The 20,296-nt window shown below is 42.0% G+C and overlaps 1 protein-coding gene across 1 annotated transcript; it reads right to left on the bottom strand.

Moving 5' to 3' along the window:
* Positions 1-6,628: 6,628 nt before the first annotated feature.
* Mmp12 (matrix metallopeptidase 12) lies at positions 6,629-17,329 on the bottom strand. The gene is made up of 10 exons (XM_055615548.1): positions 17,226-17,329; positions 15,786-16,033; positions 14,770-14,918; positions 14,489-14,614; positions 11,805-11,966; positions 11,288-11,411; positions 10,085-10,218; positions 9,451-9,610; positions 8,145-8,248; positions 6,629-7,628 (listed from the first exon to the last, which is right to left on the bottom strand). The coding sequence occupies exons 1-10, from the start codon at positions 17,313-17,315 to the stop codon at positions 7,528-7,530; spliced, it is 1,398 nt and encodes a 465-aa protein (XP_055471523.1). The 5' UTR covers positions 17,316-17,329; the 3' UTR covers positions 6,629-7,527.
* Positions 17,330-20,296: the final 2,967 nt, after the last annotated feature.

The raw sequence follows: 20,296 nt of genomic DNA, 5'->3' as shown, positions 1-20,296 counted from the left end.
ATCAGAAGTTCTTTTATTAGACAAAATTGTTTCAGCTATCCTGGCTCTTTTGTCTTCCCATATGAAGTTAATGGTTGCTTTTGCTCAATGTCCTTAGCCATTGGAGAAATGAGAATCAAAACGATTCTCAGGCTCCATCTTACACTAGTCGGAATGGATAAGATAAAAAACTCAAGTAACAACACATGCTGGTGAAGATGTGGAGAAAGGGGAATACTCTTCCATTGCATGTAGGTGTGCAAATTTGAACAAACGCTCTGGAAATCAACCTGGTGCTTTTTCAGAAAATTGGGACTAGTTCTACCCCAACACCCAGCAATACCACTCACTCCTGGGCATATACCCAAAAGATGCTCCACCATACAAGAACATTTGTTGAACTTTGTTCATAGCAGTTTCATTTGTAATAGCCAAAAACTGGAAACAACCTAAATGTCCCTCAACTGAAGAATAGATACAGAAATTGTGGTAGATTTACTCAATGGAATACTCAACTATTAAAAACAAAGAAATTTGCAGGCAAATGGTTAGAAATAGAAAAGATCATCCTAAGTGAGGTAACCCAGACTCAAAAGAGTACATGGTATGTACTCACTTATTAGTAGATATTGGACCTATAGTATAGAATAATCATATTAGAATCTACAGACCCAAAGAAACTACATAACAAGGAGGGCCAAAGAGAGGGTGCCGGCATGTCACTCAGAAGGGTAAATAGAATAGACAGCAAAAGTGAAGAAAGTCAACTGTGCCGGAGATAAAATGGGGAAGGAAACAAGGGTGCACATCAGATGGAGGGAGAACAGGGGTGGGAGGTGAGAGGGCTGGGAACAAGAAGGGAAACTGTGGGAGTTATCTCTTTGTCAAGCTGGAGGCTGTGACAGGCTCCTGGGAGGATATGGGTGTGACTCTGGTTGAGACTCCTAACAGGGGGTCATGAAGACTGAAGTGACCACCTCTTAGCTAGGCAGGAGTAGTAGGAGGGGAACAACAACCCCCTGACAAAACCTTTGATCCAAAAATTACTCTGCCTAAAACAAGTGCAGGGATACTGAGGGAACAAAGATTGAGGGAAAGTCCAACCAATAACCCGCCCAACCTGAGACCTACCCCACGGTAGAGAGCCACTGACACTAATAATGATGCTCTGCTGTGCTTGCAGACAGGAACTTAACTTGACTGTCTTCTGGGAGGCTCCACCCAGCAGCGGATCCAGACAGATGCTGGGACTTTGCAGCCAAGCATGGGGCAGAGCTCTAGGGGTCCTGTGGAAGTCTTGGGGGAAAGATAGAAAGACCTTCAGGGGACAGGAACTCCACAAGAAGACCAAAAGAGACAACTAATCCAGTCCCATGGGGACTTTCAGACACCGAGACATCATCATCTCCTGTGCACCTAGGCCCCCAGCACACATGAAGCCGATGGGCAACTTGGTGTGCATGTGGGACTCCTGGCAAGTAGAGGGGGAAGGAAGCTGTTTCTAACATGGATTCTATGGCCTGCTTTTGGATCACTTCCCCTGGCAGGGCTGCCTTGCCTCGCCTCAAGGGATGAAGATATGCTCAGTCCTGATGTAATTTGATGTCCTGGGGAAGGTTGATATGGGGAGAGGAGGCTCCCCTCTTCTGGGGGGAAAGGGAGAGGGGAATGGAGAAGGGGATGTGGGGGACTGGGTGGAGAGGGGGGAGGGGGTACCCTTGGGATGTAAAGTAAATTAAAAAAAAAGAAATTTAAAAAGTTTTTTTTTTATTTTCTAGGAAAAGATTTATTGTCAAGCAAGGAAAAAATAACAAGTACATTCTTAGCGCTTTTTTCATGCATAGATAAACTTATCAGATATTAGTAGGCTGTATTATAAATACAGAAATAACATACAGGCATTAGAATGCTGTGTGGTGAATATGAAAATAGCACACAGGCATTGAGAGAATAAGAAATTTAATAGCATCAGGCTAAGGTAGCAAGAAACACCTATCAGATCACAGTGATCACTTTGTTAGATGATGCAGAAATAGCTGGAGGTGATGCGCAAAGCTCTGTATGCCACTTCCTTTCCCTAGGCCTCTGAAATGACCCAACTAGACTCTACCCAGCAGGGTATTAAAGCAGATACTGAGACTCACAGCCAACCTTTGGGCAGAGTGCAGGGAATCTCATGAAAAAGGGGGGAAATAGAAAGACCTGGAGGGAACAGGAGTTCCACAAGGAGAGCAACAGAACCAAAAATCTGGGCACAGGGGTCTTTTCTGAGACTGATACTCCAACCTAGGACCATGCATGGAGATAACCTAGAACCCTTGCACAGATGTAGCTCATGGCAGCTCAGTCTCCAGTAGGTTACCTAGTAAGGGGAACAGGGACTGTCTTTGACATGAACTCATGGGCTGGCTCTTTGATCACCTCCCCCTGAGGGGGGGCAGCCTTACCAGGCCACAGAGGAAGACTATGTAGCCAGTCCTGATGAGACCTGGTAGACTAGGGTTACATGGAAGGGGAGGAGGATCTCCCCTATCAGTGGACTGGGAGAGGGACATGGGAGGAGAAGAGGGAGGGAAGGCAGGATTAAAAGGGGAAGAGGAAGGGGGCTACAGCTGGGATACAAAGTGAATAAATTATAATAAATTAAAAAATTTAAAAAGAGTTTTAAATGAGCTCACAAAGCTTCCCTAGTGTACAAAGGAACAAGACTTTACCAATGAAAGTCAATAGAAAAAAAAAAAAAAAGAACAACTACTGAACTCAATCTACAAGTTCTTTGAATATTTAAATTATTAAATCCTTACCAGATAATGAAGAATTTAAGGCATAAAAAAGTGAAAGAGAATCTAATAGACTAAGATCAGAAGGAAGGAGAGAAGGACCTCCCCTATCAGTGGACGTGGGGAGGAGCATGCATGAAGAAGGGGGAGGGAGGGTGGGATCGGGAGGGGCAGAGGGAGGGGCTTATGGGGGGATACAAAATGAATAAAGTGTAATTAATAATAATAATCAAAAAATTGAAAAAAAAAGTAAAAGAGAAAAATCACAAAGATGAGCAAACAACAACTAAGTAAGTCATGACCCATCTGTTTTGAAAACAAATCAAGTGGAAACTTTAGGAAAAAGTGACACTCTTTTGCTCAAATGTAAAGCCAGAATGAACGGGTTAAGCAGTCAGCTGTAGAGCTGGAGAGATATCTCAGTGTTAGGAACACTGGCTGCTCTTATATAATATCTAAGTTCAGTCCCCAGCACCAATGTTAGTTCACAGCCTCTGTAACGCCAGTTCTAGGGGATGTGATTCCCCCTTCTGGCCTCTGCAGGAACTGCATGTACATATATGTACACTGAGGTACACACATGTTCACATAAAATGAAAATAAAGACATTTCTTTTTAATTTTTATTATCATTTATTACAGTTTACTCACTTTATATCCCAGCTGTAGCCCCCTCCTTAATTCCCTCCCAATTCCACCCTCCCTCCCTACTCTCCTCCCATGCCCCTCCCCAGTCCACTGATAGGGGAGATCCTCCTCCCCTTCCATCTGACCCTAGTCTATCAGGTCTCATCAGGACTGGCTTCATTGTCTTCCTTTGTGGCCTGGTAAAGCTGCTCCCCCCTCAGAGGGAGGTGATCAAAGAGCAGCCACTGAGTCCAAAGACATATTTCTTAAAGAATATTCACTTACAGGCAAGTGAAGAGATTGTTGCTAAGCTTGAAGACAAATGTGGAAACTGGCCTAGTGAGCATCAGAGTAAGATAAAATGAAGAATCAAAAGAGGAGCTGAAAGAATAAGTGGCTATGATGAAGAATAAATGAGTTTTTATTTGAATCTCAGAAGAAGACAATGAAATGATTAAGAAAAACACTACAAAAGAAAGTTATTGAACTTTCTCAGAATAGAAGACAATTAACAAAAACAGGGAACAAAATTTTAAATGTCTATTTTCCCAAAACATAACACACAAAATAGCTCATTTAAAAATGTTTTAGGCTTATTAAAAGTAAAAAAAAAAAAAAAAGAAAAGAAAAATGAGCTTGAAGACAGTACATAATGTCTTCAAAAAACATTAAGATAGTCATGCTAACCAAGAATATGCAGCCAGCAAAGATGGTCTTGGAGAGTGAGTGGTAGAAATGCCTTTAAATAAAGATCACTTTAGAATTTCTAAATTAAGAGAATCCACTGAAAATATTAATAGAAAGTTCTCAATTTTTTTGGTCAGGGGTCACCTCTCTATCCTTAAAAGCCATCAAGACTTTGAAGAGCTTTTATTTGTGATCTACCTAGACATCTGTGTCGGGACTGTGTAGAACGTGATTAGACCAGTGGATCCCACGGACACGGGCATGAGCTTGCTGCTACTTTACTTTGGCTGTGAAATAAGTTCCCTGGACAGAAACAAAGCTGTGTGGAGCATCGTGATGGTGGTCAGGTGTTCTGAAAGTCCATGGGTGACAGTTTAAGCAAAAGCGTCATGTACAGGAAATGCCAAGTGCCCGTCCCATGAAGGATAAAGCATTGTCCTTTCCATAATGGGAGTGTAGTCAATCTGTCACCCACTCTGAAGCCAGGAACTCACACCACCGTTGCTCTTCTTCTAAACAGTCCTCATGTGTTTCCTACATGAGCCCAGGTTCTGTTAAGTTGATGATGAAGATTACCGCTCACATCTGAGACATGGAGGCAGGCTAAGGAACCCTTTCTCTTTTCCCGGTCCCTCCTGCTTGATTTTATTCTTTAAAAAAAAAAAAAAAAGATCAAATGATTATCTGCTATTAAGGGTTCTGTGTATCTTGATCAGTATGTCACTCTTTTTTTGATTGTTTATGTAACAGCCCTGGCTGTCCTGGAACTCTTTGTAGACCAAGATGGCCTTGAACTCACAGAGATCTGTCTGTCTCTGCCTCCTGAGTGTTGGGATTAAAGGCATGCACTACCACGCTTTAATATGGTCTTAATATTGGACATATTTAAGAAACTCGTAAGCTCTAAGGAGGAGCTCTACAGCATACTCAGTGCAGAAGATAGGAAGCCAAGATATCAGGACAAAAAATAAAATGGACAGAAGGCAAGCCAGGACACAGGCTGGAGGGGCCCGTCATGTGTTGTTTTTTTTCCCCCCACAACAAACAAAATGTGTGTTACCCACAATTCCTCCTATGTCCAAGGAGGCTTAGACTTAATTTCCTGTAAAGTCATATGGCAATAGTACAGTCCACTTTCTGCTGTGAAATGAGCCACAAACACACCCAACGAGAACAGAAGTCCCACTTCATCCTGCCTCCTCTCATTACTCCTGGAATCACATGCTAGAGAATGCACTCTCATCTTGGGATTACACAGGTGTTCTTACACAACTGGTCAAAAGGACTCCAAGCTCCAACTTTCTCTAGCTGTTAAGTCTCTATTGACTCCTTGGTACAGTCACAGAAAAACTTTGTATGAAAGACATAATGGAATATTAAAAACGAGGAAATCATGAAATTTTCAGGCAAATGGTGGGACCTAGAAATGATCATCCTGAGGAAGGTATCCCAAAAGCAGAAAGACACACATGGTATATACTCACTTATATAGACCTATAAGATAGGATAAGTATACTGAAATCTATCCACCTAAAGAAGAAAAACAAGAAAGAGGACCCAGGGTAAGATGATCAATCTTCACTTAGAAAGACAAATTGGATGGACATTGGAGGTAGGAGAAAACAAGTAACAGGACAGGAGCCTACCACAGAGGGCCTCTGAAAGTCTCTACCTAGCAGTGTATCAAAGCAGAAATTAAGACTCATAACCAAACCTTCAGCAGGGAGCAGGGAATCATATGAAAGAAGGGGGAGTTAGTAAGACCCAGAGAGGACAGGAGCTCCATAAGGACCAAATATATCAGGGCACAGGGGTCTTTCATGAGACTGTTTCTCCAACCAAGGACCATGTATGGATATAACATAGAACCCCTGCCTGGATATAGCCCATGGTAGCTCAGTATCCAAGTGGGTTCTCTAGTAAGGGGAACAGGGTCTATTTCTGACATGAACTCAATGGCAAGCTCTTCCACCCGCCCCCCAGCCCCTGAGGGAGGAGCAGCCTTGCTAGGCTACAGAAGAGGACATTGCAGCCAGTCCTGAAAAGACCTGATAAACCAGGGTCAGATGGAAGGGGAGGGGGACTTGGAAAGGGACAGGGAGGAGATGAGGGAGGGAAGGTGGGATTGGGAGGGAATGAGAGAGGGGGCTACGGCTGGGATACAAATAAATAACCTGTGATTAATATAATTTTTTTTTTAATTTGAGAAACTTTACAGGCTTCACAAAAAAATAAAAAATTAAAAAAAAGAAAGCCCAGAGTTATTTTCAACACTCATTCTGTTTTGCAAGAGAAAAATTAAAAACCAGGACTAGAGCAATGACACCGTGGTTAAGAGTAGAAGCTGCTTTCCCAGAGGACCCAGGTTTGGTCCCCAGCACCCACATGGCTGCACACAACTAGCTGTAACTCTAATTTCTGGAGATCTGACACCCTTCTGGCTTCTCCCATCACTGTATGCATGTGATACACAAATATTCATGCAGGCAAAATACACACGCGCGCACACACACATACACACAATGTTTTTTAAAGAAAAAAAAATTAAAGACCAAATACTGTTGACGCTCATTTTAACACTGTTTTATTTGGAGTATTTAGGCCTCTACCTCCGTTCTGCCAACTCCTTAACCCTAGGTAAGTGAGAGAGGGAGAAGGTTAGGGGAGAGAGGAGGCATAAACCATTGTAGTTTTCCCAGCTGTTTAGAGTCGATGGGGTCTTTTGGGTCAGAGATTGGGTAACCATCTCTGTCAACAGCAAAGGCAGCCAGGGTGTCCTCTGTCTTTCTCCTCCAATTGCTGCTCTACTGAGCATCTCTCCTGAGTCTCTCCAAGTGGCCACACTGTCAGTCTCTGGTCTCTCCAAACTGCCACACTTTCTCTTTCTGGGCTCTAGCAATTATCACCCTCAAAGTCCTAGACCACACGCCTCTCCATGCTGCAGGAGGCAGGCCTCTACCAAGTGGCAAAGACCACTCCCCACATTTGGCAATTATTAGCTGTGGACAAACTAAAGCCCAAGCTAAAATCCCACTCTTGAGATTAAAACAAACACATATTTACATAACATAACTGAGTTTTCAGAGAAACCAAAACTTCCATTACAAAATACTTTCTTTAAATTTATTTGAGAAAAGAATACATGTTAAATTTCAGTGAAGACAGGGAATTTTCCCACCTAAAGGTGGTTAGAAAACAAGTTTCAGAGAAACCTGTTGGCCTCTGAAGGCATCTGCTTTCAAAACTAAGAATAGAATCAAGTGAAAAGGTTTACCGAAGCAGGTTAAATTTTATGAAAGCATTTTTTTCTGTGTAAATATTTACCCGTGGTCTGGACACCTGACCTTATTTCATGTTCCATTATTGTCATGTAGCTAGACCCCGAGCGTACAGTGAATATGTAACACACACTTGTGAAAGGGAAGAGCTGGCAAGCACCCTTCACTGAATCCTTCCTAACAACCAAACCAGCTCGTGCTTTTCAGCTTTCTGGTGACACGGGGCAACAGGGCGTCATATTCTAATTGGTGGGTTCCTTGGAAGACGTAGAAGTGCCCTGAAATGAAAACAAATGCATTCTTTAATTGTCACCTCGTGTTTCTTTAAAGCCTAGAGCTGTTTTCAAAGATTAGATTAGACTACAAACGGTATGATTTGAAATGCCAGTGTTGGAGACCCTTGGCGGTATTTCCTGCCCTGATGTTCCACCCACAGCCAGTCACCCTCTGGGTGGAAGTCTCAAGAGATGACCCAGGGTCTAGGTCAGGCACAGAGGGGTCATGAAGGAGGAATTGGCTAGGAGAAGTCAAAATTTGGTTTTGAACCTTGGTCCAGTCAGTAGGAGAGGGGAAGGGACAAGCTGGGGCTTCCCGTCCTTGTTAAATGTGTTGTGCAGCTCATTTCACACAACGCGGCTGTATCATTGCTGTGTGACACTGATGGACAAGTTTGCTGAGGCTGAAGCTGAACAGATGCACACCAGAGGCTGGAGCAGCTGACGCCCCACCCCCAACCCCAGTCTGCGCTGCCTTACTTTACAATTGGATTTCTAATGTTTTCCCAGTCTACTTACTTCTGAAATAGAAGACTGCATCAATTTTAGGCTCAATTCCTGGGAAGTGTGTGGAAATCAGTTTGGGATAAGCGGGGTCCATGAGCTGTTGCCTCACATCGTACCTGTGGGAGAAAACAGCCGGCAGGATCACAGTGAGAAAATGGGCTGCCCAACAGGAAGCACACGCTCCTCTTCCCTGAAAGCCTTTCAAATGGACTGGTGAATAGACCTAAGCAGTCGGTTGATTTTCCCTGAGTCACCACAGGAATCAGAACCTGAGCTTCAGGACTGCAGTCTTCTCACCCTCGCAGCTTCCCCAAGGCTCACCCCCTCCCTTCCCGCGCAGCCTGGCACTGAAGGGGGCTGATACATGACGGCTCTCGCTGCCCTGGTGACTTAATTGCCTACCGCCATTTTTGCAAATCTCTCCTAGCAAGACACAAATCAGCGATTTTCTCTCATGGTGAAAAGAAGAAGGACTTAAGACACATGGGATCAAAGGGTTTTGAACATCCATGTTAGAGAGAAACGAAAAGTTAAAATACGTCATGTCCACACTGGAGAGTGAGGTCCTTTGATTAAAAAAAACAAAAAACAAAAAACAAAAACCAAAAACTTCTTTTGCCAGTGAGTGTAGAGTCAGTTTTCTCCAGACTTCCAATTGAACGTGCATATTTTCTTATTTTTCACTCAATTTAGTTTTCCAACCATTGCTTGCCTGACATTAGCTCTCTGGTATCTAGAAAAAGGAAATTCCTTGTCGGTTGGAAGTGTAAAGCTAAAGTTGGCCGACAGACTTATATCACAAATATGTGACATTCAATTGGAATTACATGTTTTACTTTAAATATTCAAGAAAACATAGAGGCTTCCCTGTCTTAACATATTCTGCACTGTCGATGCTGCAAATGCAAACAGTGAGGCTCATGGCTGTCATCCTCAGGAGAGGATGGGGGTGATCCTTTTCCCTGCAACGTCAGAGGAATAGGACAGAACCAGACAGCCGCTTTGATGAGCTGCTGGCCTCCTTCTGACTCTCTGCCACTCAAAAATAGGTTCCTCATTTTGTCTTCTGGGTACACCCATTATATAAAGGAGTCCTGGGTTCCAGACACTCTCCAAAATGAAATTAAATCAGAAAACCAAAGGCCCAGAGTAAAGAACCAGGTTAACAGTGACTATTTCGGACCATATTCCCCTGCTGCTTCTCCTAAGAAAGACAAAGACATTTGAAACATTCATAGAAAAACCATCTTCTGGAAAATTCCATTCTGTGCCTGTTTTTCAAATCTTAATGAACAAGGTACCAGCCATTGGGCCTTACCTCCAATATTGTTTATCTGCAAAGAAATAGACTTTCCGGCGAAGCGGGTCAAAGACAGCTGCGTCGATCTTCTTCACGGACTCAGGGAAGCCCAGAGAGGATATGCTTCTGGGATAGCCCGGCTGTGGCATGAAGTCGTTTATTAACCAGTACTTGTCGTCTATGAGAACAAACACGAAGGGCACAACAGAATCTCACCAAATCGATAATGAAAATACTGATTTACCAAAAAAACACCTCTCTTGTGTAGAGTTCTCAAATTGATTTTATTTTGTTTGTTCTCGGGGGTGGGGGAGCGCAAACCTGAGGCTTCATCCATGATAAATAGTGACCTCTCTGTCACTCAGAAATGTCACCCCACCCTGTTTTTGTCCTCTATCATTGGTTTACTTCCTGTGGCTCTCTGGTTTGGTTGGATTGTTTTTAAGTGCCATTATCTCCTATTTCACACACATTTCCTAAAGGTGTTCAGTTCTTGTATCGCTGGGCTTGTACAGTTCATTCACAGTTCAGAGCCACTATTACAAAAGTGCAGAGTGCCGTTTTCAGCCTCTTTCTATAGAGTGATACAACTCCCTTTACTTATTCTTTCCCTTAAAGTGTTCTCAGTGGCAGAACCAAGCATTAGAGTTACCTTTAAAAAGAAAAAGTTGGTTTCTGCCTTCAATTTCATAGGCAGCTTGAATACCAGATGGGATGGTTGGCCATACAGAAGAAATTGAAGTAAAGTTGGTGTCTGGACTCCCGGGCAACTTCCACCACAAGAACCTGGCATGAAATACGTTCGTTATTATGTTAAAAATTGTTGTAGATTCATGTTCTTCAAAATGCAAATGGAAAGAAATTATTTATTTTCACGCTCTATAAATTTCTGTGTGAGAGCACCATGAAAGAGAACCTTAATCAAGTCTGATAACTTCAATGACTTAAACGGGAAACCTGAAAAAAGAAATACCCAGAATTTGAACCTCACAGATGTAAGGTTATAGTCTGGTCTCACAACTTGTTAGCTGGCTTGTAAATGAAAGAAGTTACTGGTTTATAATCTCAAAATGGGATTTTTGGGAGCATCTGCGCTACGTCCCACACATTAACCTTCCTCCCGGCTCTCCCTCAACCTAACCCCTCATCTCCATTTCTGCTCTGGGACAAAAACTGGGAAGCATTCTGGAATTCTCCATGAACTCAAGGAAGTCTACACAGGAGCTTTTCAAAGCCTTAATTCCAGACATGTATATGTATGTGTGTGTGCGTATGTGTTCGTGTATATGTATTTGTGTTTGTGCACGTGTGTGGAGGCTACAGGTTTCTTCCTCAGCCATTTCCTCCCCTTATCTTTTGAGACATATGTTCTTGAGCCTGAAGCTTTATGATTTGCTTAGACTGGCTTAGACTCATAAGCTCCAGTGGCTAAGCTCTCCTTCCCTTCATTGGGGTTTCCAGTCCTTGCGGCTGCCCTGGACATTTCTATGTGGGGCTGGGGATTAAACTGAGGTCCCTGTATTTGAACACTGAGAACTTTGTCAAAAGAACCATTTCACCAGCTCCTGTGACCTCATCACAGCCCGGTGTCTCCATTTCCTATCTTTTAATTCCCCAATCAGATTACCACTTCGAATTATTTTTCACACACTAGCTTTCTAGACAACACAAGCAACATCACAGAGTTCCCTGCTTCGGAAATCTAAGATTTCTCCAAAACTTGGGAGTCAAGCCCAAGTGTCTGTCCTGTATATTTGATCTACGTCATTTCAAATATCTTCTGACAAAAAAAAATACAAAATACAAATTTAATCACATAGCCCATAACATTCGTTAGATATGAAAATAATCATACCTGTCTTTAAAGAAAAGGATTTTATCTCCCACTGTTGTGACAGCATCAAAGCTCAAGCTTTGGTGACAGGCAGCTGTTGGTGGACTGTCAGAATTTGCCAACTGTGGGTTTTTCACCGGAGCTCCTAAAAATACATTTTGATGTTCATTTGGGGAAATTTTGTAAAAGGAAACTGTTCTTTTTAAAATATTCTGTTTCTTAACGAAAAATACAAAACAATCGTGTTTCCTGCGGAATCGATGGCAAACATTCCCTGAGGACTTTGTCCATTTAGTTGAAGTATCACAGAATAGAATGATTGAATTTCCTTTCTCTGCATGCCCATGTCAACAGAGCAGTGGGGCCACTGTCAGAAAACACTCCAAATGATAGCCAAAATGAAGGTAGTGTCTGCGAAGCCTGTCTCACAGGGTGCACAGAGGGCTCAAAACAAGAGAGTAAAGTTTCCCAAGTATAGACATGAGACGATTCATAAGAGCACATGGCATCGTACAGCAAATGATGAGGTTCAGCTTACCATACAGGGCCTGAATGCTACGTATGTCATGAGCAGAGAGGCGAAATGTGTTGGGGTCAAGATAACTGTAGGTGGGGTACATGATTGACTTGGGATGATTAGAGTGCTGCAGCCCCAAGGAATGGCCAAGCTCATGAACAGCAACGAGGAACAAGTTCGTGCCTGAGAGGTAACAAAGTAAAAGAATGAAGCTGTGAGATAGACTGTCACTTTTTGTTCAACTCTCACCTAAAATCATACATGGCCATGTGGTACCATGTAATGTTTTGATGCCTGCACTCGTTGGAAAATGTTCAAGACAGTGTAAATGCACCGATCTCTTCAAACCTGTGGCAAACCACTCAAAATTCTTTCTGCCAGCCTTTTGAAGTGAATGGTGCACGGCTGTTGTCTGTAGTTGCCTCGCCGTGCACCTGGCTGTAATTTAGTGCCACTGGATCAACCATTACCCACCCCACCTTCCACTTTTCCTCGGCCACTATTCTGTTCTCAACATCCATGAGAAAATTGTGTCTGAATATGACTGGGATAATGGGGTGCTCATCTGCCGACCCCTGACCTTTTCACACATAACGCAGTTCTGCCCCTGTGATAGGAATCCATCCGTTAGTGGGGGAGTGTCACAGCTCTGTGTCTACACTATGACACAGCCATGCAGGTGCCTGCCCGGGCCAGAGTCATTACATCTGCCTGGAGCCAGAGTTACAGGCGATCGTGAGCTGCCCCAACCGGTGTGCTGGGAACCGAGCTCAGTCCTCTTCAAGACCAGTGCACTCTCTTAGCCTCTGAGCCATCTCCAACCCATTGCCTTGTCATTTCGAAGAAGACAATACAACATTTAACACATTTAAAGGGAGCACTTGATAGTCCTTTACTTATTCCTCACTCTTTCAGATAGCATTTCTCAGTGTCAGTATTGTTGACGTTAGAGGCTAGGTAAGTACTGTCAGATCAATCCTCTGTTACGGATATTCAGAGATCTCTAGTTGCACCACTCTTTGGAAGGACTAATCCCTGCTTCTGTTTTCAACTATAAATTCTGAAAATGTCCCTTTGGAGTGAAAATCATCTACTGTTAGGGACCGCTTTGTTGGTAGACAAATGAAATATGTCCTGGCATGAACGTTCCTATGCCTGATTCTAACTAAAATTAAAGGCACCACTTTACTTTCAACAATGTGGAGCTAAAACCAATGAACTTTAGAGCCAAGCAGCTGGGGTGTGAATATCGGTGCAAGCACTTAATCTGTTTGGTTCACCTTGCCCATCCTATTGTGATTCTCCCTTGTGAGAGAGGAGCTCAGTGGCTTCTGTGTAGCTGGAGGGTGTGACATTTCTCAGAGTTTATGTACCTGGATTTAATAAAAGATGCTTCCTAAACCCTTTCTATATTATTGGAAGCTGATAAACAGTAAAAATAAAAATAAAAATAAAAATAGAGTACTGGGAGTTGGAAAGGATTTAACTAATAAATTAATAAATTAATTCTGGAAGATGACTTAGGGGGAATCATGAGTTCAAGGCCAGCCTAGACCACACAGATAGAATTTTCAAAATCACTTTTTTTTTTTTTTAAAAAAAAGATAGAGTCAAATTAATTCTAAAGATAAGGACAGGAGCCAAAGCCAAAGGTACATGTTCCAGTTCCTACTTTTGTTCAGACTTGTCACTGACTTTTGTTTGGCCTGCTGCTCAGGTGAGAGCAGCGGCAGTGATCTACATTTCTAAGTTATTCTAGAATTCCAAAACATTCTCCCTTGATGAGGAGCTTACAACTGGTCCTCAAATAATTCTGGAGAAACTCAGATGCATGAAACATGTTTGGCTGAGAACTTGTAGTTCAGCAAGTACCAAATTATACATTATAGGTCTCCAAGCCTTCAAAATGTCCTTATCAAAAATTTGGTAAGCTTTAGGCTCTGTGTCTACCCTTTTGGTAGACATGGGTTATGTAAAAATACATCTATATGTCACATGAAAAATCAGCCAGAGAAGGGGGATTCAGAATGGAGAGAAATTCTTGAATTTCTCCTTATGTTCTCCATATGAATGAACTGTATAACTGAGGATTTCTAAGAGATATTAGAAAAGCTATTGAGATGATGGTTTAAACTTTCTTATACTATGGATTGCCTCCAATAATGACAATCATAATAATGAATAATAAGGTAACTTCATTCCCCAATTTTTTGAGTGGGATAGTGAGTTACAGTCCCAGCTAGTGATTGGACATTCTGAAAATGGCATCCTAAGATGATGCAAGGCTCCATGCCTACCTGTGAGAGATCTCCAAATTTTCTGTAATTACCTTTCCCGTCACTGTGAAACTACGAAATTGTTAACATACAATGAATTGCACAGAATTAGTGTCTGCTTTTAAGTTTATAGATTTTACTTGTCAAAACCCAGCTAGCAGTTTTTACCTTTCCAAGAGTTTACAGTACACAATTTCTTGGTGATCCTTAGAGATAATCTCTATCATAATCCCATCTAATACCTCTGATTTACAACAGGGAAAATTAGACTAAATATATAAAATCTCAAATTTGATTTAAAGACAAACATGATCAGAATTTGTTATTTCAGACTATAACATAATCTTTTGTCAGAATATGTGTTCTGTTGAGATCAGGACTTATCTTAAATTTTGTTGTGGTTAGTTCTCACTTTGTTCTCTCCCCTACCTCGAGAACTTTTAGTCCAGGTTTCTGCCTCATCAAAATGCGCGTCTCCTTGAATACCAGATCCAGGGTAAAAAGCGTGGGCTAAGGTGCCACCTCTGCCGTCAAAAGAACTGCCATCTCCATGAGCTTTTCAAAATGAAAGAAAGCCACTAGTTAGTTACATCTGTCAGTAACCCTGACAAGTGACAGCAGCAGAGGGAATTACACGTGATGGCATCACATGGTGAATGATGATGTCACAGAGCGTGACGCACGACACAGGTGAAGTTCAAGTTACATACCTCCAAATGCAAAAAGTATCATAATGTCAGCCACGCCTTTATAAATCTTCTGGAATCTCAGAGGAGTCACATCACTCCAGACTTGAAAAGCCTTCTGAAATATGTAGTCAACATCCGAACGCTTCATGTCAGGAGTGTAATTATAGATCCTGTGTTAGAGAAAGAGGGAAACAAACATGACACCATTGGCTAATTTTGTCTTTTCTTGTCTCTCAGTTCTGCTCCCACGCCTGCAGGAAGAACTTCCTCAGAAACCAACAGTCTAGGGAGGAAAAATTTGTTGAGGTTCAAAACCATTTTTTTAAAAAAACTTTCTTATCAATCAAAACGTAATTCAATTTCCTCTTATTTGTAACTTACCAGTAACTATTGTGAAACGTTTACTTTTATAAACATTAGTAGCCACCATGCTAAAAATCCCACATTTATCCACCCTACAGACTTTTGTCTTTCGTTTGTATTAATTCAGGTTTGTTCTGTTTGCTTGCGGCTTTTCTGCGCCGCTCTGCTCTGGACTCAATGACGAGGCCAATGACTGCAAGTCTTCATTTGGTGAGCCCCTCTCCTCGTGGAGATAATAAACTGTGTGGGGCTGCAGTCATGTGCGCGCGCAGGCATGGAGAGGCCTGAAGCCGGCTTGAGTGTCTTCCCCAGTCATGCTCCACTCTGTTTATTGAGGCACGGTCTCTCAACCCAAACCAAACTGATTCTACTAGTCTGGCTAGCCTCTTTGTCCTGGGTATCCCCTATCCCTGCCTTCCCTGTGTCAGTGTGACAGGCACCCACCATGCCTGCCTGATTTTCACATGGATTCTTGGCGTCTGAACTCTGATCCTCATGGTTGTATGGCAAAGCACCTTCTCCAGTGCGCCATCACTCCAGCCTGGAGATAACGAATGAGTTTGATATTAACAATTCACAGAGGCTACTCTTAGATTTGGAAACTTTGCTGTAGCTAAATGTTTCAGGTTTCTAGAAGCCACACCCATGGACATGTGTGCACACACTGACATTACCTGTAGGTGAGGTAACGCTTCATCCATCTTGACCTCCAGGGTGCTGCTCTAAGATGCTGTACATCAGGCACTCCACACCGAGGTGTGTGCATTATCTTCAGAGTTGGGGTGTCCAGTTGCCCAGTTGCTTCAAGCCCAAAGTACTGCTGCATTTCCTGGATTTTTTCTTCTAGGAAGTTTCTATTGGTTTTTGTTTTTGTCATTGGAATTCTGTCATTGTCAAAGTCATAAAATTTTTTCAAGTACCCCTAGACAAAACACAAATATTGGACACAGTCGTATGCAGCCAGGCTTTTGTTGAGAGCCATGCAAACCTGGTCAGCAGCTCACAGATGCTCCTAAACCAGGTATTTTTAATCATAGGTACATTATTGTTGTTGTTGTTGTTTTTAATTTAATTTAATTTTTTTCTTATCAGTTACATTTTATTAACTCTGTATCCCAGCCTATTGTTGTTGTTTACAGAAACAATCACAAGGAGGAATATTTTCCTATGCTAGTTAAAACATATCATAAGTGAATAGTCAGATTGCCAAAATTTCAGAGAGAAAAAAAAAACTTTATTATTCTGCTTCTTCAGATTTGCTTCTCGGTTTTTAGAAGCCAAATTAGCATCTAGTGTACAAGGGTGGATTGTAGCTGGCAAAATCTTTATTGTCAGGACGCTCAAAGCTTTCGGGTTGGCATCAAAACCTTACTTGACTGGGGAAGTAGTTCAGTGGTAGAGCACTTGCCTAGCATGCCAGCAGGTTTTGGGGTTGATCCCCAGAACTGGGGAAAATATTGAAATTAGCCAGTGGAAAACTTGGGCAAATTCAAAGTAAAGATAATGTTAGAAAATAGAGCCAGCTGCTGCCGGGGAGGCTGATGCAGAAGGGTCACCTGAGTTCACAAGTTCAAGGCCAGACTAGAAAACAGAGCAGGACCCTGTCTCAAAATGGAATGTATATATAACTTTAGAAAACAGGGCCTCAATTTTTTTTTTAATTAAAAAAAGGCAAAGTTTTTTCAATCTTATTTAAAAGTACTTATGAATAATATCTGAAATAAATGAGCACAGAGGCAGCATGCTAAAACTATTATAAAAACTTAAAGTGGCTACACGCCTTAAGCAATGTGTAAATCCCACATCATTAATGTACATTAAATTACTACTACAAATAAAAGACAAATGAGGTGGGAGATCAACACACACAACACTCGATCAGAAATGTAACCCGATTATACTGGGCTAAAATTATTTCACCAAAGCTTTTTGTAGATGGCACAATTATTCACCAATTTAATGACATTCTTTCAACAGCATCATGTCACTTTTGTAATCCTGAGGAGACTGCTACCTGTGCTGATTTTCAAAGGAGACTGTCCTTTTCAAAATAAAATTTGCAAATTCAGTAGCTATTAAAGACCCCGTCCGGACGGACCAGTGTCAGTACTTACTTTAGCAAATTCTGTCTCATTCATGGCAGCAGCCCCAGAGGCAGAAACCTGCAAGGCCACGATCAGTGTGAGAAACTTCATTGTGCCCATCTCCTTTCAGCAGAGCCCAGCTCTTCAGTCTGCTCCCTCTCACTGCAAGTTCCCTTAAAGCCCCACTTTATATAACCCTTTAGCCAGGATCTGTGAACACGAACTCCTTGAAGTGACTCACCGTTGATATCATCCCTTGCTTTACTTCAGAATCATGTGAACTAACAGGGTCAAACCATCACCTCAGTCATCACTCACCGAAGCCTGTTGAGTGTATCTCTTCCAAATGACCAGTGAGCCTGAACTTCTACCTACTCATAACATAAGCAAAGGTAAGACAAAGCAACAACTGAACATGTACCAGAAACACAAAGACAGCTCCATTAGTGGAGTTTTGGAAAGCTTGGTATTGCCAATTCTCTTTATAATACTTTCCTCATACCCGTTAGAGATGAAGTGCTTTAAAGTATTAAAAGAATGCGTGAAGTAACTATTTTTTGCTAAAATGCATGAATCCTCTATTTTTTAAAATCTTTAAATCTTTGTTTAAATGCAAGAGGAAGGGAATGACATCACCATGCTTTGATGCTTGCTCTCTGGCTTACATTCTTATATGGACTGAGATCTTCAGACCCTGGAGCTGAACCCCAGTCCCAACTGGATGTCTGGACATATTTTAGAGCTCACTTCATCATCTCTCATGTTGTTTGGGGTAGACATCCTGAGCTCAGCACTTGCAGCTGTGTGTTGGGAAGATGCTCCTTCTACAGTCTCTCCATCTCCTTCCCTGCCCCCACCTGACCGCCTCATTTCCACAATTACAGCCCTCAGTGCATGAAGTAGTTAAAGAGTGGAAACATTCAAAAAATCAAGGAATAAAAATCTCAAAGAAGAATTATGGAATGAGGTTGCTCTGTGGGCAGAGGCTCTGTTTAATACCCCTTTAATCCCACCACAGGCAGCTTCTCTATGAAGAGTCTAGAGCATGGGTGTTCAAGTGGGTTATAATTTAGACCCACTTCCTCCAACTTCCCCAGACTGGGACATGCTACTTACTTCCTAATGTTAACTTTAATTAATTTTTAGGGGCCTGTGAGATGACTCAGCAGGCAAAGGCACTTACTCCCAAACCTGATGAGCTCAGTTTAATCTCTAGGAACCCACGTGGTAAAAGTTGAGCATGCCTACTATATCATGCATGTACACACAGAGGCAGAAAACACATTTATTTTTAGGTTATCACGCAAAACAAGAGAGCCAGTATGGTTTATATGTGTCATGTGCTTTGTTCTCATATGTTCCTCTTTCCTAAAGATTTTAGAGGTTTGGACTCTTCTCAGATAGGAAGAGCAGTACCCCTCCTCCTTGCACTATCCCTGGATCCTTATCAAACCCTGCCTCTTTCATGTTCTGTGGCTTGATTTCTAGGTATTCCATTTGAAAAGAGAACAAATACTCTTTTACCTCTGTTGCAGGATATTTGATCCCATTGTAAACCCTGAGATTGTGAACTGTAAGATCCTATTTACTGTTTGGTGTGGTTCAGCCCTAATTTTCTGTTTATTATAAAAAGGTGATTATGGTGTGGCTCAGCCCTAGCATATACCTTTAATTGAAGAGGTTTCTGTACACAGGATGCAATAAAGTTAACCCTAGGTCAAGAGGAGGACCAAGAAGCAAACTGACAGGGATTAAGTGAAAAGGAGAGGTATTGAGTTAACAGCGTGGAGAAGATAAGGAGCTGTAAAGATAGCTCTCTGGCTCTTTGGCTTTTACCTTTTGGCTTTCTCCCATTGGATAATCTAGTAGGACTTTTCCTCCTGGGCTGTCAGCCAAGGGAGCAAGCTTTTGGCCTTGGGCTTTTGTGCTTCAGCTTTTGTCTTTTTCCTTCTGGGATGCTGTCTGAGTAGGAAGGTCAGCTGGGTGCTTGTTCTTCAACTCTGAGCTGGTTAATTTTCACCCCAACATCTGGCTCCCAAGTCTTCATTGGTAAACTCAAACAATTTGAGATTTTCATTTTTTTTGTAACAACAACTCTCCTTATGCTCTTGTGACAGTTAAACAAGACCGTGAGTTTACACGAGAGTGGCAGAAAAGCTGCCCACTATTATTCAATCCCTTTCCTTTATTTTTAGCAAAAGCAATACATTTTAAAGAAGGTGAAGCTTAGGATTCATAAAGAGAAGGGTCATTTGGTGATCATTTTAAGGCAATCCTTTCAAATACTTAGTGCAGCCCAAGGATCAGAAGAGAATTATAACTGTGTTGGGCTAGAAGGTCAGAAAATGGAGGGTTTTGGAACGATTTCCAGTGTCTACCTTAAGGGGAGTAGATGCTCAATTAAAACCTATCACTGAATCTAGTTAGCAAACATTAAAGCTCTTGCAATTGAGCCTCCTATGTGGGAGCAATTGGCCTGCAAAGAGGGTGTTTTCCTGATTCACTGAAAGCAAGAACTTGTCTCACCCACCGCAAGAGAGAATTCAGTTCTTGGAAGATTTGAAGGAAATGTCTCATGCATATGGGATGCAAGATGCAAGAGGTAACACAGATACTAAGAACTGAGATAATGCCCTGAACAGAAATGAGATGACCACACCCACATTTTGGTCCCCCTGTGCCTCAACTCACCAGCTGCTCCAAACTGGTCAAGTATAAGGAGAAAAAGGCTACATGGGCAGCTACAGAACACTGCAGAGGTTGTCGACTTGATTCCGAGAGTCAAGCTGGTCTGCTTCCACATCCTACTCTGTTGTTTTATGACCTCAAGCTGTCACTTTAATCTCTTCAAGATGAGGTTTTCTTTGTAAAGTTGGAGTAAAACTTGCTTCTACATCAAGAATAGTATAAATATTGCATTAAATAATAAAAAAAAGTCAACCAACTGCCTGGAGCGTTTTAAAGACTACCTAATATGCAACCCCTACACCTAAGTCTCAGGGAACATCACAAAAGAGGGAGTGAAAAGGTTTTAAGAGCCAGAGGTCGAGGATTCCTGCTCTGAGTTAGTGTCTTCTATATATCACTGTGAAGCTGCAGCC

The sequence above is a fragment of the Psammomys obesus genome, unplaced genomic scaffold (genome assembly GCF_907164565.1).
Source record: "Psammomys obesus unplaced genomic scaffold, mPsaObe1.curated_primary_1811, whole genome shotgun sequence".
Lineage (NCBI taxonomy): Eukaryota > Metazoa > Chordata > Mammalia > Rodentia > Muridae > Psammomys > Psammomys obesus.
Note: the sequence above shows the minus strand (reverse complement) of the source record. Positions and strands in the feature narration are given on the sequence as shown.

What these genes read in the sequence shown, in the direction of transcription:
- Mmp12 (XM_055615548.1), bottom strand. Translation starts at nt 17,315, where the DNA reads ATGGGCACAATGAAGTTTCTCACACTGATCGTGGCCTTGCAGGTTTCT. An exon ending in TAGCATTCAGGCCCTGTATG is followed by an intron (nt 11,412 to 11,804) that starts GTAAGCTGAACC and finishes ATGTATTTTTAG; the next exon opens with GAGCTCCGGTGAAAAACCCA. An exon ending in ATCCTTTTCTTTAAAGACAG is followed by an intron (nt 10,219 to 11,287) that starts GTATGATTATTT and finishes ATTTCATGCCAG; the next exon opens with GTTCTTGTGGTGGAAGTTGC.